This window comes from Brienomyrus brachyistius, chromosome 23 (genome assembly GCF_023856365.1).
Source record: "Brienomyrus brachyistius isolate T26 chromosome 23, BBRACH_0.4, whole genome shotgun sequence".
NCBI classification, from domain to species: domain Eukaryota; kingdom Metazoa; phylum Chordata; class Actinopteri; order Osteoglossiformes; family Mormyridae; genus Brienomyrus; species Brienomyrus brachyistius.
In genome coordinates, this window is record NC_064555.1 from 6,720,169 (window position 1) to 6,740,896 (window position 20,728).

Genomic DNA, 20,728 nt, shown 5'->3' on the forward strand with positions numbered 1-20,728 from the left:
CGAAATCCCTGGAAATGACTCTATTTATACACACGGGCCACCGGTAGCAGGTGCCGAAGTCTGCGCGCACCGGACGGCTGTAAGAGGTTCTGCGCTCCGGTCCAACATCCACGTAAGCGTGGCCTCTCTCGGCGCGTATGGCGCTCCATCTGCCCACACCGGCCCGCTCTCTGCGATCCTGCCCAGCTGCTTAAATCTGCTTGGATCGGGTTACAGCAATGGCTTTCCACCTCGTCGTAATTCAAACATAAAAAAATATCAAACCTAGTTAATATATAATACTAATATCAATCAAAACATTTGTTCGTATTTTAACATTTTATATTTAACTCAGCTTTTAGTTTATAAAGGTATCCATCTGTTTAACGTTAATGCCATATTTAATTTATAAACACAAACATTCCATCGTGTTCAAGCTCCTATCTTGCATTATATTGCTAAAATAAAATGAGGAAGCATTTCCCAAGTCTTAAGTGTATTAATGTGTGATTTCCTGTACCCCCACCCGCTACGGGTCGCTTGTCGCATTTTCAAACTGACCAGAAGGACAAGTCACAGCCCAGATGATGTCGTCATCATCGGCTCGGACACCGCGGTACCGGCGCAAGATCTCCAGGGTCTGCTAGCGTTAGTATTGGGGCGTATTTCTAATTGCGGGATATGATTGCGACACATTAAAAATAAATAAACAAATAAACAAACAAATAAATGAATACCTGTTACATATTTACATAGAAGATCGTTGAATAATCAATACTAAGAGTTTAACCATAATTATAATCACTATCCAGATAAATTCGATCACAACCCTTATATTTTGTAACTCAGGTGTATTGCATTCATTTGCACAAAAACTACTGTTTTACTGCTACACCTTTGTGGCGTTATGAAGGAATATTTCAGCAATATTTCACGAAAAACAGAATTTAGGAACCGACAGTTTTATTCAAGACTCCGAACTGTTACCGAGCAACTTGACAAATTATTTGGTATTTTTGTGAAGTTCACGTCGTTATGGTTACTAAACAGTCAAGACGCAATCGAAAATTGCAGCCTTTATGATGAATAAAAGAGTGAAATAATATGTTTTAATTTTGTTTTATACATATGTGTGTGTGTATTTTCTACGTACTATATAGTAAGTACTATATATATATAACACACACACAACATATCTTTTGTGCATCTTTTAAAGAGAATCAGATGAATAAGTAATAAAGCAATTGGAGCATTTCGTGAGATCTTTTTTCAGCGTTTTTGTGATGATATTGATGATGATGACGGCCAACAAGACAGTTTGATTTCTGTGTGCCGAGCTAGTTATAAAGAATCAATATTATATCAAGGGGCGAGTTTCCTGATAAAAGACTTCAGCCACTCTGGCTATTCATCATAAGTCTGTAGCGAGCAGATAGGTCAAAAGAAATTATATTGCACTAAAGAGTGTCTCCTCTTATCTCTGTATACCAGGGGAATAAAGGACATGCCGATCGATACAGTAGCCCCTGCATACTTCTCGCAATTATCAATAGCTGATTTTGTCTTGAATGGGCTGAATCTATTAATACCAAGTAATAACGACCTTTTAGTCTTCGTCCTGTAATGATGAGGGAGGGAAAGTTTTCTTTCAAATACGACGGCTTTTCTTCGTCACGAGCAACAAATAATGACGCAGAAATCTATGCTACTGAAACACGTCAGCTGAGGTTAAAAATAATTCCGTTTTTCAGGAAGGCTTTTACATTGTTTCATTCCATTTTGTAACTCAAATTAACTTTCTCCCTTAAAGGATTGCTTTAAAATATTTGAAGTTGGTATAATCCGCCCAAGGTCTAATCGTCACCAAGTGCTTGAGAATGTTATAATTATGCCGGACCTTTAATTAACCTCAAATTACATCAGTATGTTGATAGTAACAAAAATATCACATAACGCAGGAAAATTAAAAGGACCCAATTTCGGTCTGTTGCATCCAAATAACTGATCGTCTTTGTTAAATGTACCTCGTGGCTAAAAGAAATGCTCATTCATTTTAAGTATATATGAACAACTTTTTGTTGAAGTGGTCACATAAAATGTAGTGACTCTTCCCGAAAAACTGAGCTGAGAAGTAAATGTAAAATGGCAAAAATAGCTGAGTATTTGAATATCTTACCCTTTCAATGACAGCCACGCACTATTATAGACGCAGAGACGCCGCTGGGGGAGGGGTTTAACACTAAGAAAGCCAGGAGCTGATTAAATGAAGGAATCAATTGACTAATGATTGAATGGACGAACAAATAAAGGAATTAACACACACCCAAATTATTTTGCTATTTTTTGTCGAAATTGTGCTGTATTTCTTTGTTTGTTCACTTTTAGATCAATTAATTTGTTGTATATATGTGTGAATATAATACGTGAATACAGCCTTAAACATTCCCCTTCCATCAACATTCATCACAGCAGAAATTAATTTAGTAATACGTTTACCTGTCTTTGTTAGTCTGTACATGAACTTAGAGGACGAGAAAAATCCTGCCCTAATGTTTAGTTTGAAAATTAAGCAAAGTAACAGGTGGCACTATTTCTAAACGAAATGTAATGTAACCTATATCTCAATGTGAACCGAGGCACTGGAAATCGTGGCCTTAAATGTCATTTTGGTGGACTGTCACTGTATAATCTTTTTAAATATAAGTGTGCGTATTTTTAGCTATTGCTATGTTTACATTGTCTGGTATCGTTACGTTTACGCGGCAGTTACTTAAATTACTGCATTGCTTTTCACGTCTGTGGGTAAGTGTTTAAAACTTTGTTGCTTGAGTTCCTTGCGTTTCTGAAACCTGTGAAAAATAAAGCGATTTATTATACTTACAAGACAATGTTATATTTTTAATAGAACAACATTTAGGCAAAACACCAAAATCTCTCTTTTAAAGAAATCGTCTCCTTTTTCTACTCGATTTTATCTATTTATTTATCTTAGTACTATGGTGATTGCTGTACAAATAATAATAATAATAATATCCCAACTATTTTATTCATTTTCCAGGTTTAATTCCATTATGTATGATTCAAATACATACTAGTACGTCTGGGTCAACATGTATGCATAAGTTTCTTGTATGGTATTAAATTCAGAATGATGCGCTGTCATACACAGGCCAGTTCAAATAGTAACGGTGTAGTACATCCTAGCGGTCACACACCGCAACGTGTCCTGCTAAAAGTTGTAGTGCAGAGACTGAGTTTCACACGCTGAGCCGCCTTTCCGCGCACTGGAGCTACAAAGCAGGACATCAGCAACACGAAATGTTTTTTTACAGAACAGTCATCACCTAATGATTAATCATAGCCAACAGTCAAGCGTGTATTGTCGCCCTGCTATTTCTGTGTCTTTGTAAAAGGAATGAAAATACGCAAAAGGACGGCAGCGCATTGTAACTTAAAGATGGTCTTGTTCCGAGTAGACGGAGCAGAAAATTTCAGCGGGGGCTCCAGGTTACTATCCAACGTGGTATTATGCGCTACGCGGATTTAAGGCGTTTTAAACGGTTTCCCGTATAAAAGCAAGACTGGAAAATTTTTTCTTCTTCTTTTTTTTCGTAAATGGTACTTTGAATGAATGATGGCCTCAAGGACGAGTAAGGCTTCGACTCCATAGCAAACTTCCAGTTACAGTTACGATTACTGATTTCTCCAGAGGCTCTGGATTAATAAACCCTAAACATTGTATGACTGCATGGCAAAGAACTGGTGTCTGCGTATATAGTAAAATAATAATACTGATAATAATAATAATAATAACAATAAAAGATAATAACCTACCCCCCACAAATGAACTTATCTAAAGTTATGTCTTAGTGAAAGGAAAAATGTCTTACAAATACTTAAAACGAATCGAATTAATAAACCAACGGAAAACTGTGTCTAGACCTAAGACGCCACAACGTGTAAAAAAGGAATGAAAGTTGACATTTTCACAGCATTAGAAAGAGGGAGTTTTTCAATAAAGCCTTAAAATCGACAAGGAAAAAAAAGTGCTAAGTTCCACGCTTCATTTTCAATAAGTATTAAAGCCAGTGGCAGCGAAGCAGAGAGAGATGGAGTGAAAAAAGAGCTCCGCGAAGGCTGGGCATCGGGTTTCCACAAGCCAGAAGAAGGCAAGACCCGCAAAAAATACCTGACCTTCTCCAAGCGGGACCCCGTGCGGGGCGCAGTGGGCGCAGCCCGGTGCGCAGTTCCAGCAGGAGGACAGTGAACCCGGACAGTCGGAGAGTGAGGCGGCTAATTGCTGAGTCCATCCCTCATTTCCATAGCCAGTGTGTGTCGGCTGGAGTTCAGCCAATCCTTCTCACACAGCACCATTAATCGCGATGCATTATTCACTATCATAATTATATACCGACATGCGCAATCCGCGCAACTGCAACACCGGCTAATTTCTGTACTTTTGCAACTCGGCAGCCCCGGACATTTTCCCTCCGCTCGCCGCTAATGTCTCTGCTAAAGGCAGGAAGAGCAGGCAGTGAAGCAGCAGCATGTCCCGCCGCAAGCAAGCGAACCCCCAGCACCTCAAGTCGGACGAGGAGCCAGCTGATGTAATTTCTGCAAACGGTGAGTCTCCTTAACATATAATTTATCGGTCGCACGGAATAATTTAAAGACGGCACAATACTTTCAGTTATTTTCACAAAGTTTGCTCACTAATAATTATAACTTCCATTCTTGGGTAGTTTTAACGGCAAATATTCCCTTGACTGTTTTTACCTGTGTTGGCTTTATATGGTTAGAAAGGTTTACCTTAATTTGACTGTAGCCAATATTTATCTGGGATCGTTCGAAGAAAGTGTAAACAATATTATCCGAATTATTAAAATGATTATACCAAGATATCGCTATTATTTTGATTATAATCATTATCATTTTTTTTATTTACAAAGCAAAGGGTGAAACTGCGTCTGGGGCGAATCTCATAAAGACTTTTTTTAATAGGCTATACTGCTTTTCCCGTATTCTGAGTAGCGTCCAGAAAAACTGGAAGGCGCCCCCTTTTCCTTTTTATTTCGCCTTATGCTGGGCCCGAATTAAGTGACAGCGTCGCTTTATCCGTGTTTTTGTCCGCTTTCAAAACGAGCAGAAAAACTGAATGGTGGCTATAAAGTTGACTGTGCGGGTCACACGGTCCATCTCGGTGTAAGTGAGAGATGGACGGCAGCAGCAACATTTTCCATTTGATCTCAGTGTGCCGTTATGTGATACTTAATACATCTTTATGTTCCATACAAAGGCAGATGAGCTCACTGTAAAGAACATTTGGCAGAAACGTGGTGGCCTTTTTCATGCACACATCCTTAAGACTCAAATGAATCTTTAATTGTTAAAGCCAGATAAAGCTGCACAAATATCGCTGTCATTTTTAGCTGAATTAAATAGCACCGTTAAGCGGTCTCACAAAATGTATATCTTCTGAAAATAGTGGTGGATAAGGCGTTTCAGTCTGCATGATTACAACCTATTTCTTGTACATCGTGTAAATAAGTGGCTATATCTGGGGGTCTTATGATTTGTCGCTCAGGATTTTCATTCCAGTGTATCATAGGGAATGTTGCTATGGATTTTCTTACTTTAAATCGGAAAAATTTAAATGAGCCATACACGCTTTATGGTATAACGACAGAAAAGAACAAAACAGCACAGTTACTGTTTTTCTAATGATATTGTATTAAACGTGACCGAGATCCAATCACAGTTTTGTACAAATACGTATAATATGAACGATAGTCGTGTGTTCTGCGTGAAATTTCTTTACAGATTTAACTGTGTACATTTTCTCAGACAAAATTATGATTTAAGCATATTTATTTTGACATACAATCTAGACTATTTTCGAGAAGCCTAAGTGAAATAGAAAGTTTTGGCAGTGCTGTTTTTCACTCATTTTTTCCCCCTCCTGCTTTTTCTCACCATTTCAATTGACGAAGTTAAAGAAACGCTTGCATATGCCTGGGTAAATGAAGTTCATCCCATTGTTATGGAAATTTTTTTGTTTACTTCATCACGTAGAATTTCTCACACTTGGTTCGTTTTGTATCGCCTCCAGTGACTGACTACATGATCAGCTGAAAGGGTGTATTTTAATAGCGTGAAAGAGACTTTCTGTGGGAGAACTACATTCAATATCAGTGAATAATTCTGAATAAAACCGTATTTATATAGCATGCAAAAGCTTAGAAGCTGCACCGTGCCTAGAATCACCATAAATACCACAAAGTGATTAAGGATTTTTTTTTCTTCTAAAGAGACAAAACTGAGGATGAGTCACGTTAGAAAATGCCACAGCGATTAATTTAGGTTTAGATAGTTGCATTACACATAAAATCAATGAGCTTTTATTAATAAACAGTGTAGTAAGAATGTGTGTTTATTTCCATTTTCTAGTCCCTGAAGGCCAGAATATCAGTCAACTTTTCAAACTGAAAGTCTATGCACTTTGTGTAAATGGAAAACTTTGATGTATTCAGTATCCAGGAATCATCAGAGTATATATAAATATGAAATTCACTAATAATACAAAATATATAGAGAAACCCTGATAATCCCTTATATTTTATCTGTCAAATAAGAACGCAGAAATCACGCACACCTTGTGCATTTTCTTTTGCGAAACTTGAAATTCCCTGTAGAGTTGGTTAGTTTAATGATAAAAATGATGCTCTTATAAGAGCATAAGCATGAGCTATATAAGAGCTTATGGTGTGTTTCATGCATAACCTTCACTGACAAAATGCACGTTTAAAATCCGTATTCGTTAAGGGTGATATTTATCAGACTTGGTATGTTCAAAGTGACGGTTCTGCTTAGATCCTAAGTCCTCGTCACAGCATCTGTTTGTCTCTGGAGCTGCTTAGTTTTTCATATTTTATTTGCCTGGTACCTGTCAGTGGTTCACAGTCAGTTACACCATTTAATCAGAGTCATGCAGTTCTACAGAATCACTAGGGTTCGGTACATTTCACAGCCTTGGTATACGCTGTTTTATCAGACACCCGGAGAGCTGGAAAGTGTGCAGATTAAGGCCTGTGACAAAATGGCATCCAATCAGGGGAGCATCTCACAAGGGGTGCAACTGCAGAGGGTCGGACTCTCCTGCGCGGGCCCTGTTCAACTTACTGTCATGCAAAGTCGAGAAGCAAGGCAGGCAGCTCCTACTGCTTTGAGAACGATTAAGTTAGAAAAGCAACGCCACAGTCAGGTGATTGGACAGGCGCGCTCGTGAGCAGGTACGAAAATGATTGCTTTCTTCAAAGGTATCGAATGCAGAGTCTTGCCTATTGACATACGCATGTATACAGAGAGAAAATGCACAAAGAATGGGAAGTAGGCGGGGCTTATCTCGTGCACAGGGAAGGGTCACACTCTGCATTTCACCTAGCTACTTTAACAGCTCTCAGGAAGTGCACTCACTCAAACACTCATGAATTAATGTAACACAACGACAGAAGGGAAAACAACAGTGTGTGTTATGCGGGACTCATGTCATCTGTACATGCTGCTGGCTATCAGAATGTTGTGTGTGTGTGTTTATATCGTGTTTCATTGAAAAACAACACAAGCCTCAACGTCACAAATAGTTCTGTTTTGGAAGTTTTTGCATAGTGGCCTACAGTGTTTTTTTTTCCTTCCTTGTAACCATTACATTCCATTATGAAAATGAGCCTTTTTTAACTTTTAATGACGTAACACACTTTTGATACATTTCCATGTAGTGGGATTCCAGAGAGCGCTTCGGTCACGAATGAGTAATTAGTTAATTATTGCATGGTACCTACTCGTGCTGAGTAGGTTTTCAGACCTGTATTAGTCATTTAAAATCAGTCTCTCGATTAAGAGAATCGTAATGACAAGCAGTTTTTAGTTGGGTACAGTTGCCTGCACAACTGAATGTATTCACCCGCAGTAATGTGCTCGTGTTGACCTCTGGTAATTCCTTGCTACAAATCAGGAATTAGCTGAACCAATTTCACAAATGGGTACATTGTATAAATATTTAAAAAAAAGCCACATGTTTGGTACATAGGCAAGTTTACAAATCTGCCTCAGTGGAGTCCGTCATGCTGTGTTTGAACCTGGTTTATTTTTGTAATTTAATGCCCTGGACTAGTAGCATCTTAAGCAAATTAAGATTTGACTTTTTTTCGCCTCTCCTGGGTTGTTTTTAGCTCACAGCATTTTTTTTTTTAAGTTCCTTAACAAAGCTGTGATTACAATGTCTTATTTAAGCTCCTTTGCCCATCTCCTGTCCTAACAGGTGTAGCTTATTATAGTCTTTGCATGTGACATCCCTGAATTTTTGTTGCCCTCCCCCCACGCCCATCCCCTCTAAGAACGGGTGTTTAAGAGTCACTTCCCTACAGCAGCCCGATAGCTCCCATCTTTGCCTGCCTTTTGGGGATCAAACAGTCAGTCCGTCAAACACGTCGGCCCCCCCAGCCACGGCCTCCACCCCCATAAAGCTCTGATTCAGGCTTTTCCTGTCTCTTTCCATTGAACAACATCCCTGCCGCAATCGCTCCCATTCGACTCCTTCCCGTGTACATAACTAGTCGCCTGCCACCATCAAAGTTCACTTCCTACTCTGCGGCAAATTAGCACTTAACGCTGGCGTAGCAAGTAGTTACTAGAATAAACAACAGCAGATATATATTGCACTATTTATGTTGCGGTGAGCATTAATGTTGTATATTAATAACAGATTCGCTCTCCCAGCATTTGATCAGCTCTGGGATTTTTTGCACTCCTCCTTGGATCTTTTCTGCATCCCTGAAAGGCTGGGATAGCACGGCTACTTTGGACGTCTTTCCTGGTGCAGTCTGTGTGCCTGTTGAATTCAGCATTGCCATGTGCAGCTGACATCCAGACCACCTACTTACATCTGCCATGGATGCCCTGGAGAGAAGTTAGGCCTTTTGCACGTCGCAGTCTTTTAATTATGGTTTAACGAATCACAAACACACGAGTACGATTTTAATGCGTGACTGCTACCTTTGGATCTTTACGGTTACGTCGGATAAGGTCTGATTGAGGTTCTGTTTTTAGGGAGATCTTGATGTGTGCGGTAGAGAGTCAGTAAGGATCCGCAGAGACTTCAGCACATCAGTGCCCCCCCCTGACCACAAGCCCCATCAGCAGCTCCTGTGACCACACTGGCCTGGAGAATTCCGGAAAAAGAATAAAATGTAGCCCTGCTTGAAGGGATTGTTCAAGACACACTCTTTTGCAGTTCTGTGCCCTCCGGTACCTGAATAGTCACTGCATTAAGTCAGTGGGGAAAATAGGAATTTTATCAAACTGTCAGTCACAGCTACATTGTTTAAGAGTTTTAAGAGAATTTCTCTTTCCACTTATCAGATTTTACTATCATTTTCTTCAACATTGTAGCCATATTCGCACACATGATGAATGTTCCAAGGTTACATAAGTTAGACAAGTTTGTCTTCGTAAGTATAGTGTTTAATCCAAAATGTGTACCCATGATGTCATGAAATGGCTTTCATGAAAAGAATGCTTTGATTGATGTCGTGCAGTTTTGTAATTCTCCTTGGAGATCTAGTTAACCTTCTCGTAGTACCTCACGCTTGGACCATTCTCACGAGAAAAGAAAGTGTGTCATGGAAATAAGTGTTTGTTCTTGATTTTAATGTGAGAACGATGGTGCGAAAAGTTACTCACTGTTACTCTGTCCTTAAGGCTCAGGTATGAAAAATACATCGGTACAGGATTATTATTTTTTTTATTTTCTGTTCAGTTTGATATGGTAATAGAGCAGAAATCAGTCTAATAACTTGCTTTAAAACAGCTATATATTTTATCCGTATAGTAACATTTGTGTATTTTATTTGACATTACCGTTTTCTTATAAATAAAGTCTCTCAAATTTGGCACATTGTCAGTTAGCTTTTAGAAAGACTTTCTAAAGCATAATATAAGCATTCAGTTTCATGTAAGACGTACCACATACACAATCAAATAACATCAGCTTAAAAGTAAAATTAAATAAAACATCCTCCTAAATAAAAGTGTCCAGTATAGTGTTTGTTTTTATTTTTTCTGCATTAAACGCGCATGTCAATGGCACTTAAATGATTCAGCCAAGGACGTGCTGCCGATGATTAGGAGTGTATCCGTATGGGCACAGAGTGCCGTCTTTTGTAGATGCATTCTGTACAATTTTAAAGGATGTCAAACTTTTACTCTGAAAAGCTCTGACTGAATAACTGATTCCATGGTCTTCATCTTAAATCCCATTAGACAAAATAACATTCTTAAATATAATTCTCGTGCTGTGACACCTTTTTAAATGCAGTATCTAGATTATAAAAAAAATGTTTCATGCACTCACTAACAGTCAGTATGTCCCTGAATATCTGATATATTTGATGTGCATTTCACCTAAAAGTCAACGAAAATAATGTTGCTGTGATTTTAAATATCTTATCGGTATGTAAAATTATATTTAAAAAAAAATAATATAATGCTAGGCTTTGCCTTTTCAATCATTTTAGTAATATTTTGGATGAGGTTTACTGACAGATAGTATTGGTCATCGAAATTAATTATAAAATTGGAAACTTAAAATTGAGGGGCAAACTTAACATAGGTTAGGACAGGTGTTCTCTTAATTAATAATATGGTAAAGAAGATCTGAAGAAGTTCTGTGGTCAGTCCCCCTTTTTGGCAGGAAATCGTAAGATACATTTTCTCACGGATGAATCACTACCAGCCCACAGCTGGGTCTGTTTTTCTCTGAAACGTCAGCGGTACAGCAAGAATATCCCCATCAGAAAAGTGTAGATTAATGACGCTGGAACAGCATTTATTTGCATTCTTAGTTACACATTTGTGTTTCTTTTCAGAAATAATGAATGTCTGCTTGATTTTTCTTCTATTCTATGATTTTTACCTCATATTTTGATTTATATTTCGCATTTAAAATTGATATAAACATTTATTTACATTTAATCAATCTCGATTTCTCATGCAAAGTAACAAATTAAACATCTATTTTTAATGCTTTATGTAAAATGTAGATCCCACCCCCCCCCGACCCAGAAGGATAAGCGGTTTGGAAAAAGAATGGATAGATGGATGGATGGATGTAAAATGTTATATCTTATTAATTTGTATATAAGTTCTTATGCCACTGCTTCATGTACACATATGTTATGTGACACGCATGTGGCTGGTGTCCCATGTTTTTCTCATGCAGTTAGACGTTTGATCCAGTGTGAAGTACAACCATGTTCATTATTTGGCATATGAAGGCGACCCATGGAGAGGAAGCAATTTCCGACAACAGGAAATAAACATGTGGGACTAATTAGTGGCTTTTTGGCTTTGGGCACCAGCATGTCATTTGTTAAATATACTTTTTAATAAGAAAAAGGAAGAAGTAAGTAGGATAGTAACCGACTGCAGTTTTCAAATTTTATTTTTAGAAGAGTTAAAAAAAAACATTGATACTGATGTAGGCAACATACCAAATATTGTTCAGAATAGAAAATAATGTTTGAATAATTATAAGTATCAAAAACTTTGGCATTTAAAGTGGCCAGGTTTTAGTCTGTCGAACACAACTACCGCATATTATTTTCAAAACATTAAGTGCCAAATGATATTTTATATTCTTGTGGAAGTGAGCTTGTCTGATATTGGCAAAGGAGAATCCAGATGAATCAATCACAGCCTTAATTTGTACCACAGTAGATGAGGCAGCTGTGAATTGTATGAATGTATTGGAAATCAATAGCTACTATGGAATTTCATTAAGCAACAGTAGCCACAATTGATAATCCCTCATAATGTGATGGATTGTGCAAAGAAACGGATTAGATGGGAATTAGGAGAGTGAATTCAAAAACTGGGTCTTGATAATTGGTGAAGTAGGGCGATTAGTACAATGAGGCCAATTGATTTTACTGATGTTAAAACAAAAGGAAAACACAGTAGGGAGATTGTATTGTATGGCTTGTGTGCACTCTCTTATTTTTGGTCATTTTTTATTGTTGCAGCACCTCTGAGGGAAGGAGTGGACGATGCAGACAGTGGCAACGAGAGCCGCAGCGGCAGCGAGGAGACGCATGTCTGCGAGAAGTGCTGCGGCGAGTTCTTCAAGTGGGCCGACTTCTGCGAGCACAAGCAGAGCTGCACAGAGAGCGCGCCGGTGCTCGTCATGAGCGAGAGCGAGGCCAAGCTCTCGCCGGCGCCCAGCTGCCCCGCTGACCTGCCTGACTTTGAGGACGCGGAGAGATGCCACTCGCCTGCAGAGGCTGACGTGAGCGAGGACGGGATGAAAAAGGCCGACGGCGAAAAGGACGACGAACCGATGGAAGTGGAACCATCCAGTGAAAAATCCACGGACCCAGAGCAGCCCGAGCCTCCGTCTGAGCCGGCCGCCGAATCTCTACCTCAGATCCCGTCTCCATCTTCTATGACGAGCTACAGCATTCCAAACACCAACGTGACCCTGGAGACTCTACAGAGCACCAGAGTCGCCGTGGCGCAGTTCTCCCAGAGCTTCCGCGCAGGTCTTGGTAGCGGGACGACCACAATGGCCATACCCATGATACTGAATCAGCTGGTGTCACTGCAGCAGCAGCAGATTCACCAACTGCAGCTCATAGAGCAGATTTGGAGCCAGGTGGCTGTGATGAACAAGCAGCCCGTACAGCTAGCCCTGAATGCAGCCACGACCGCGCAAAGCTCGTCTTCAGTGACCAGGGCAGGTCCTCTTCAGGGCTGCGGAGCTCCCCCTGCCCAGGTGCTTCCAGCTGTAATGTCCTGTGCTGTAAACGGACAGGCGTCTCTCTCTTTAGCGTCGGCTGTGGAGAGACCCCTGGTACAAAACTTGCAACCTACATGCGGGAAATCCAGTCCAAGGTCGAGCACCAACACTTCTATTGCTGCGAATACAGATGCGAGCCCCTCCAGTTGCACCATGGTATCTTTGCTGCCCCCATATAATAATAAAGGCAACAGTTGCCCCCAGCCTCTGAACACCTCAAGCCCTGTATCACAGGGACTAAGCAACTTGCGCAGCTCTCCTTCTAACTTACCACTACAACCTCCGAGCTCCTCAAGCAGTGTCATATTCCCCAACCCGCTAGCCAGCATCGCTGCCACAGCAAATGCACTAGATCCACTCTCTGCCCTGGCGAAGCATCGCAAGGGGAAACCACCCAATGTGTCCATCTTTGACACTAAGGCCAGTTCAGAAGATCCCTTCTTCAAGCATAAGTGCCGGTTCTGCGCCAAGGTGTTCGGCAGCGACAGCGCCCTGCAGATTCACCTGCGCTCGCACACCGGGGAGCGGCCATTCAAGTGCAACATCTGCGGCAACCGATTCTCCACCAAGGGGAACCTGAAGGTTCACTTCCAGCGGCACAAAGAGAAGTATCCTCACATCCAGATGAATCCATACCCCGTACCAGAATACCTCGACAATGTGCCTACGAGCTCTGGAATTCCCTATGGAATGTCATTTCCTCCGGAAAAGCCAGGGACCACATGGCTGGACAGTAAACCGGTTTTACCAACAGTTCCCACCTCAGTGGGTCTCCAGCTTCCACCATCACTCCCAAATTTGGGTAGCTACAGCGATTCCCCAAGTTTCACTCCCTTGAATAGGTCTCCGCAGAGGCCTTCCCCTGCATCTAGCGAATGTGCGTCATTGTCTCCCAATCCCAGCACTGAACTTGGTACTCCTGCTGATTCAGAATCTCCACGCCTTCCAATTCGGGATGACTCCTCTACCCCAGACTGCAAATCGGAGGGGATTCACTTGCCCTCAAACTGCATAACCAGACTAGAGAAAACCCCAAGCCCTCAGCTCCTCCCAGCCAGTACCGGTACAACCACATCCACAACCCCACAGGTTATGGAGCCCAACATTCCCACCTCTCCTATCTCCAACCCTGTACCCACATCAGTCGGTGATCAGTTCAAGGCAAAGTTTCCATTTGGGGGACTCCTGGACTCCATGCAGACCTCGGAAACCTCAAAGCTGCAGCAGCTGGTTGAAAACATTGACAAAAAGATGACAGACCCCAACCAGTGTGTGATTTGTCACCGCGTTCTCAGCTGCCAGAGTGCACTGAAGATGCATTACCGCATTCACACTGGGGAGAGGCCCTTCAAGTGTAAAGTCTGTGGCCGGGCGTTCACCACTAAAGGCAACCTGAAGACGCATTTTGGAGTCCATAGAGCAAAGCCTCCACTGCGGGTTCAGCACTCTTGCCCAATTTGCCAAAAAAAGTTCACCAATGCAGTGGTCCTCCAGCAGCATATCCGCATGCACATGGGGGGTCACATCCCAAACACGCCCATGTTCGAAGACTTCCAAGACATGGATACTGAATTCTCTTTTGATGAAAAAGATTTCAGCAACATGAGCAGTTACGATGATGAATTTATGGATGACAACTCTGTAGATGATGATGTAGAACTCAAGGAAGGCAACATAGAGCCTTCTCAAGTGCAGATCAACAATTCTAGTACATCTGCCAGCTTGTCTTCTCTTTCAGTAATTTCCAGCATTGCTGCCCAGGATAATCAAATGAAAGCCATTGACTCCATAGTAAACATGAGCCATTCCTTTGGGGTTAAGTCAATGGAGAATGGGTTTATAGACCAGGATCACTTGACTAATGACTCATCCTCTGCAGTTGGAGACCTTGAGAGCCAGAGCGCAGGAAGCCCTGCAATTTCTGAGTCCTCCAGTTCCATTCAAGCCCTTTCTCCAACCCTCAGCCAGACAGGGATTCCCCCCTCGAAGTCACCAGGCACAAACAATGCTGAAGAGACACCAGAAACGACAGTCAAGTGTGAGAAAGCCGAGTCTCCCTCACCTGCATTTGAGAATGGGGCACTGAACCTGACTACGGACCAGGTCGGCAAGCCTGTCATCAAGCAAGAGGCTCAATTTAACATGCTGTTCTTGAGCAGAGAGCATGGTAAGTTTCAAAGTAGTAAGCGATTTGTGCAAAATTTCCAAACAGCGAAGGTCGATGCTAAGTCAGAGTGGCTTGAGAGAGAGCCGCATAGTTTGTAATGTCTTGGTCACAGGTGGTTTCGAGCAGATCATGCTTTCGCAGATACCGAGGGCTGTCTTTTGAGATGTGTGAACTCCTGTTTGCCGTAGGTCCAAGTCAAAGTGCCCCGAGTCTCGTCACCAGCACAGCACCCAGCATGGTCAAAATCGAAATGAATGGCCACATCAAGCCAATCTCTGCCAGCGAGGGCACGCACTTACCCTTTGGCATGGCCGCAGTTCCCCAGACGGCACTCTGCCCCGGGATTACTACTATGCCAGCGCCTGCAGCGCCTCCTCGCCGCACCCCGAAACAGCACAACTGCCACTCATGCGGAAAGAACTTCTCATCCGCCAGTGCCCTGCAGATACACGAGCGCACGCACACTGGGGAAAAACCATTCGGCTGCTCCGTCTGTGGGAGAGCGTTCACCACGAAAGGGAACCTAAAGGTGAGTGGACTCCGCTTCAGCTTCCTGTTGTGCTCTGGTTAGTCATTTTTAATGCTTTTATTGCTTTGCCAATTAGTTCTGGTTTATTTACCCATATTACAGTATTTGGTAACACGTTACATTAACTGATCCTTCATAACAGCTTTGTAATGCATTCATAGAACATTCATAAGCAGCATGTAAATAAACCATAAAACATTCTAATATACCTTAACATACCTTGCACATTAATATCAAACATTAAATGATAATATCAAACATTATATAACTAATGTATATTAAAGCTGAATGATCTATGAATGCATTATAAAGGTGCACTTAATATAAAGTGTTACCTGTTATTTATATGAAAGTTTTTAGGGAAACACGTTATTTAGTATGACCAATTTGTAATATATCATAATTAGATTAGGAGTGTTTAGTAAAGCCCGTGTTTAGTCTTTTAAAAATGATCTCAGATATAAAAATGTCACTGATATGATGACAGGCAGGACATAATGGCCCAAATTAAAACTGTGAAAGGCTTTTATACAATAGTAGCATTTCTTTTAGGATTTTCATTAAATAATGTGAACAACATAATTCTTAATGTTAGAAATGGAAGTCACAAACCACATAAATTACCATATTTTGAATATGTGCTCTCGTAAATTATTACTTAGGACATCTTGAGAAACCAGCAATTGTTATGATAATTACAGTTTACCCCTTTAAATTTAATGTTTATGTCACATTAAGTCATCCATTAAGAACATATTAATCAGAAAGCTGCTGGCATAATTACCCGATCAAAATATTTCAGATGAATGTTTTCAGAATTTTTAGCTTTAGACCATGTGGTTGCTTCATGTTATATATTTTTCTTCAGCATTTACTGTGTGAGAACATTCACAATCAATATAAAGGTCACAGGTTTTCATGGCTGTTTGGAATCTACCACCTAGGTTCACATGGGCACTCATATGTGGAACAACGCACCAGCCAGAAGGGGGCGACGTCTTTCGGTGGAGAACCCCATGACGCTGCTGGGCAGTGACGCCGTGAAATTCAGCGAGATGTTCCAGAAGGACTTGGCAGTGCGAGCCATGAACGTGGACCCCGGATTCTGGAACCAGTACGCGGCAGCGATCACCAATGGTCTGGCGATGAAGAACAACGAGATCTCCGTCATTCAGAATGGCGGCATCCCCCAACTTCCTGTTGCCCTGGGGGGCAGCGGCATTCCTTCCCTGGGGAGTTTGTCGGGGGGCTTGGACAGAGTGCACAATGGCAAGAGCCCCACCATATTAAGTCTTGAGAAAACGAGCATGGACGTGAGGGGGGTGCACCCCTTCTCCAGGTTCATGGAGGAAAACAAAGAGATTGGGATTAATTAACATAAAAAAATACAAGTCAAATTACAAAAGACAGCTTCAGCCGTTAAGTGTGTTTGAATACTTATGTACTATGTTATGTACAGAAAATGTTTTTCCTTTTGGAATTTTAGTATTTAGCATCTCTTAGAAATTTGTTTGGTTTGTCTTTATCTGGCTCTAATTTTGTTGTATTATTTTTTGCATTCGTTATTCTAAAACTCCATGTTTCAGTTGCACGGTACTCGTTTGGTTCATACTGTTTGTTTGAAATTAATCTGACTTATTTTAGAGAGATCAGCCTCTTGCTAATTTCCTAACACGTCGCTGATATGCTGGCCTCTTATTCCTATGAGTGAAATGACAATGTGATGTGATTGTCATCCGCACAGAGCAAAGCAGGCCTTCATCTGATTAATCTTATTCTGATCACTGTACAAAAAGTGGCCTCAATCTATGAGATTATTTTAGGCCCTAAAGTGAATTGTGTTCTTGTTCGACTGACTTCTCTGTCATCATGTTGAAAACTTGAATTATGTTTGAACTCTTGTAATCTTTACATTTAGTTCTTCACCATTGTGTAATACTAATGTCTTTAGTATTTATAATATAAAACATGCGGGTATAGGAAAATATATTTAATAGTCCTCTTTTAATTTTTTTTTTTCTAATATGTGGAGTACCAATATTAGGCAGATAATGTCAATTCTAATAAAGACAAAAGTGTAATTTTCTTTTAATAAAATGGGGATGTGATGTTTTATTTGTAGATCAAGCACATGTACTTGAACAATCATATATTTGCACAAACTAGTATGATCAGCTGATTTCTAAAAGTTATACAAAGCAGTTTGTTCCAAATAAAATGGTCCAAGAGTCTAAAATGGAAGGCAATTAAGTTACATTAGAATAACGACATATTTGTATGCATATTGGGTAATGCATACAAGAATTAGACAAACCTTGTTGCGAGGCAAAGGTCATGGCAATGTTTTAGCATGTTTTAAAATTAAAGGTTGCTTGGATTCATTCATTAATCCCAGTCTTAGTCATAATCTCTTAATCCTAATACAACACATAATTTCTCCATCTGTGACATATATGAATGTGGCAAGAGATACCTCCTCTATAGTAACTTATTCCACACTGTTGAGATAAATGCACGATGTAAAGAAGCCGCTCTCATGAAACATGCAAAAGAAGACAAAGAGATAGTTAAATGTGTTTCTTTGGACGCCCGTTAATTATGGGTTTCTTTAATGCTGATGGTTGCCATGACTACACATTGGATGAGATCATTATGTTAAAATTAGAAGAAAAAAACAAATAAATGACCCAGGAGTGACAGAACACACGGCGTTAGTTTTACCTATTTCTTTGTTCTTGTGAGAGGAACGTGACAAGGCTGATGGACAGTAAAACCAGCAGATGTTACGAATTACGGTATTTTCTGCAAAAAAAAAAATGAAAATGATAAAATGAAAATACGGTTTTGGCATTTAGTTTTCAAAGTCTATGCAAATATCCTAACAAAATGAAAATTAAAACGAAGTCGCACTTTCTAGTTTTCACTCGTATGAGTCAGATGTGAAAATTTTAAAAATTAACCTAAAAAACCATTTTGTCTCTTCATGTTCAAATTTGACTTTTTAGTTCTTACTTTGCTTTTTATTTTCAAGTTCCCAATGTGCAAATATATGTTAATTGGATCAGGCAGTGGGCGGAGCTACAGATCACTGCCGCGCTTCCTCAGTGTGTTTGTGAAAAATTACACGGGGCGTAAGTTAGCTACTCATTTGCAGCTTCCGATTCATTTAGCTTAATTTAGCTTATTTCATCTTAATTTGCATTTTATTTTTTGCAGAAAATACCTCTAATAGTTACGCAACTCTCAATTTTAACTGAAAAAGGGGACTAACTTTAGGGGACTAAAGGGGACTGACTAACTAAATGAATATTAACTAATTAATATTAACTAAGGAAATATATCCTAATAAATCCCTGTGATTTAACTTTGAGGACACTGAAGTCTTACATAGCAAACATGGCTTATAACAAAACACACAAATGTTTCTATTCTAGATTTTCGATACTGAATTTTTCCCAGAATAAATAACTCTTAAGGAAGGATTTTCAAAAACTGCATTTCTGGATATATATTGACAGGGGGTATAACTATTGGATATGTCCCCTAAATATTTCTTCATTGTTATTGCTTTGTGTTTTGTTGCCTGTTTTCATTCAATGTTGTCCCCAATATAATTTGTAAATATAAATAATTGATGAGTTTCAAATAAGATTGAACTCTTTTTGTATTTTTGCTATCTGCCTGTTTTTTTCTGCCTGGTAAGGATATTATTTTATAATATCATAGAAAGAAAGGTTCGTAACCCTGTATATTCAGCCAGTAGGGAGTGGATTTTTCTCATAGTTCTTTACTTGTGAATAAAATACACAGCATTATGTATCAGTTTTGAAGTTTTCTACTTTTCATCAAAAGTCAAATATTTAAAACAGGATCACTACATCTGTTTCACGCACAATAATTCTCATGCAACCCTAGTGTCTATACATGCATCTCTTTAAAAATACATTAAAAGTTATGCTGTTCACAAAATATTGAAGACTTACTTCTCTAATTAGGCTGACACTCCAGTAAATACTAGGCAAACAAATCTATATGCCCTCCCTCGGAGTCTGACTCAATCGCTTTTACAGCCCCCTTAAAGAGATTGCATCCCCTTTAAGTATTCAGAAATTAGCCAGTCTGATTATTAACTTTTTCCCATTTAGGAAGCAAAAGACAAACTTGGGGTCCATTTGCGTGTACGATGACCTCATGGTGGGCTGCTGTGCGCAGAGAATGACTGTTTTAAAGAGCCGAGCATTGCACTGCTATTTGATCATAACGGGACTTCCTATTTCAAAAGGACCACAGCTGACATTAGAGTAATTGTGCCTAAATTTAGCTGTAGGCAAGCACACTCAATTTCTCTAAATGTTTGCAGACATTTAATAAAATGCTTCATTTCTCAGTTTCTTCTCTGCTGTCTTATAACATTTATTAGGGAAAAATCTAACACTAATTAAGATATCTTTCCCAAAATATTTTATTTACAGTTGTTGTATAATGCAGAGTGCGGATTTAATGACTGAAAATACCGGTCCTTAGAGCTTCTTAATGCATCTTTTTTGTCTTTAGTCTGGTCCTCTCAGTCTTATCTTTATACTGCAATGTGGTGTTATGACAATGAATGAGAGATAATGTGAAATAATGAATTCACTTCCATGCTTTCTCTCTTCAAAAACAATCAATGATAAATGTTTAAAAGGAATATACAAACACAGGCAGTAACATGCACAGTTTCTAGAATCAATCATTACACAAAGTATATGTCAGTAAGTCATGACAGCCCCAAGTAAACAAACAGAAGAGTGTGCACTCACGGAGTGTCCCTGTGACTCAGATGGCGCACGTTTTGGGGGGGGTGGGGGTGACGAGTCCCGTCTGGCACCAGCACCAGTCACAGCTGCGCAGATCGGGCAGCTCTCTGCATAGTCTGCATGCTAAGTCTCATGTTCATGCCTCATTCATGCCAGTGAACTAAAGATCTGGTAACTATTTGCACATCTAATAAAAACTCTTTATCTGTTTAAATGGCTTTTACTTAAAGCTGAAAGGAAGAAAGAAATGGGAAATAAACAACTGAGAAGCAGTTCAGGGATGTGGTCATATGTACCCAGTGATATGTCTTATCTATATATATATACATATATATATATATATATATACACACACACACTGAAACTGAATCTTTTATTCACCAAGTACAGAGAAGTACAAGGATTTT

General features: G+C 39.9%; 1 protein-coding gene across 2 annotated transcripts; it reads left to right on the top strand.

Moving 5' to 3' along the window:
- Positions 1–3,183: 3,183 nt before the first annotated feature.
- On the top strand, positions 3,184–19,158 carry LOC125718612 (sal-like protein 3). 2 transcript variants are annotated; one of them, XM_048992516.1, is made up of 5 exons: positions 3,184–4,307; positions 4,453–4,602; positions 12,057–14,996; positions 15,185–15,525; positions 16,470–19,158. In XM_048992516.1, the coding sequence occupies exons 2-5, from the start codon at positions 4,527–4,529 to the stop codon at positions 16,899–16,901; spliced, it is 3,789 nt and encodes a 1,262-aa protein (XP_048848473.1). In that variant the 5' UTR covers positions 3,184–4,307; positions 4,453–4,526; the 3' UTR covers positions 16,902–19,158. The 2 variants fall into 2 exon arrangements, with proteins under 2 accessions (XP_048848473.1, XP_048848472.1); XM_048992515.1 differs by having other exon boundaries at positions 3,184–4,602.
- The last annotated feature ends 1,570 nt before the right edge of the window (positions 19,159–20,728 follow it).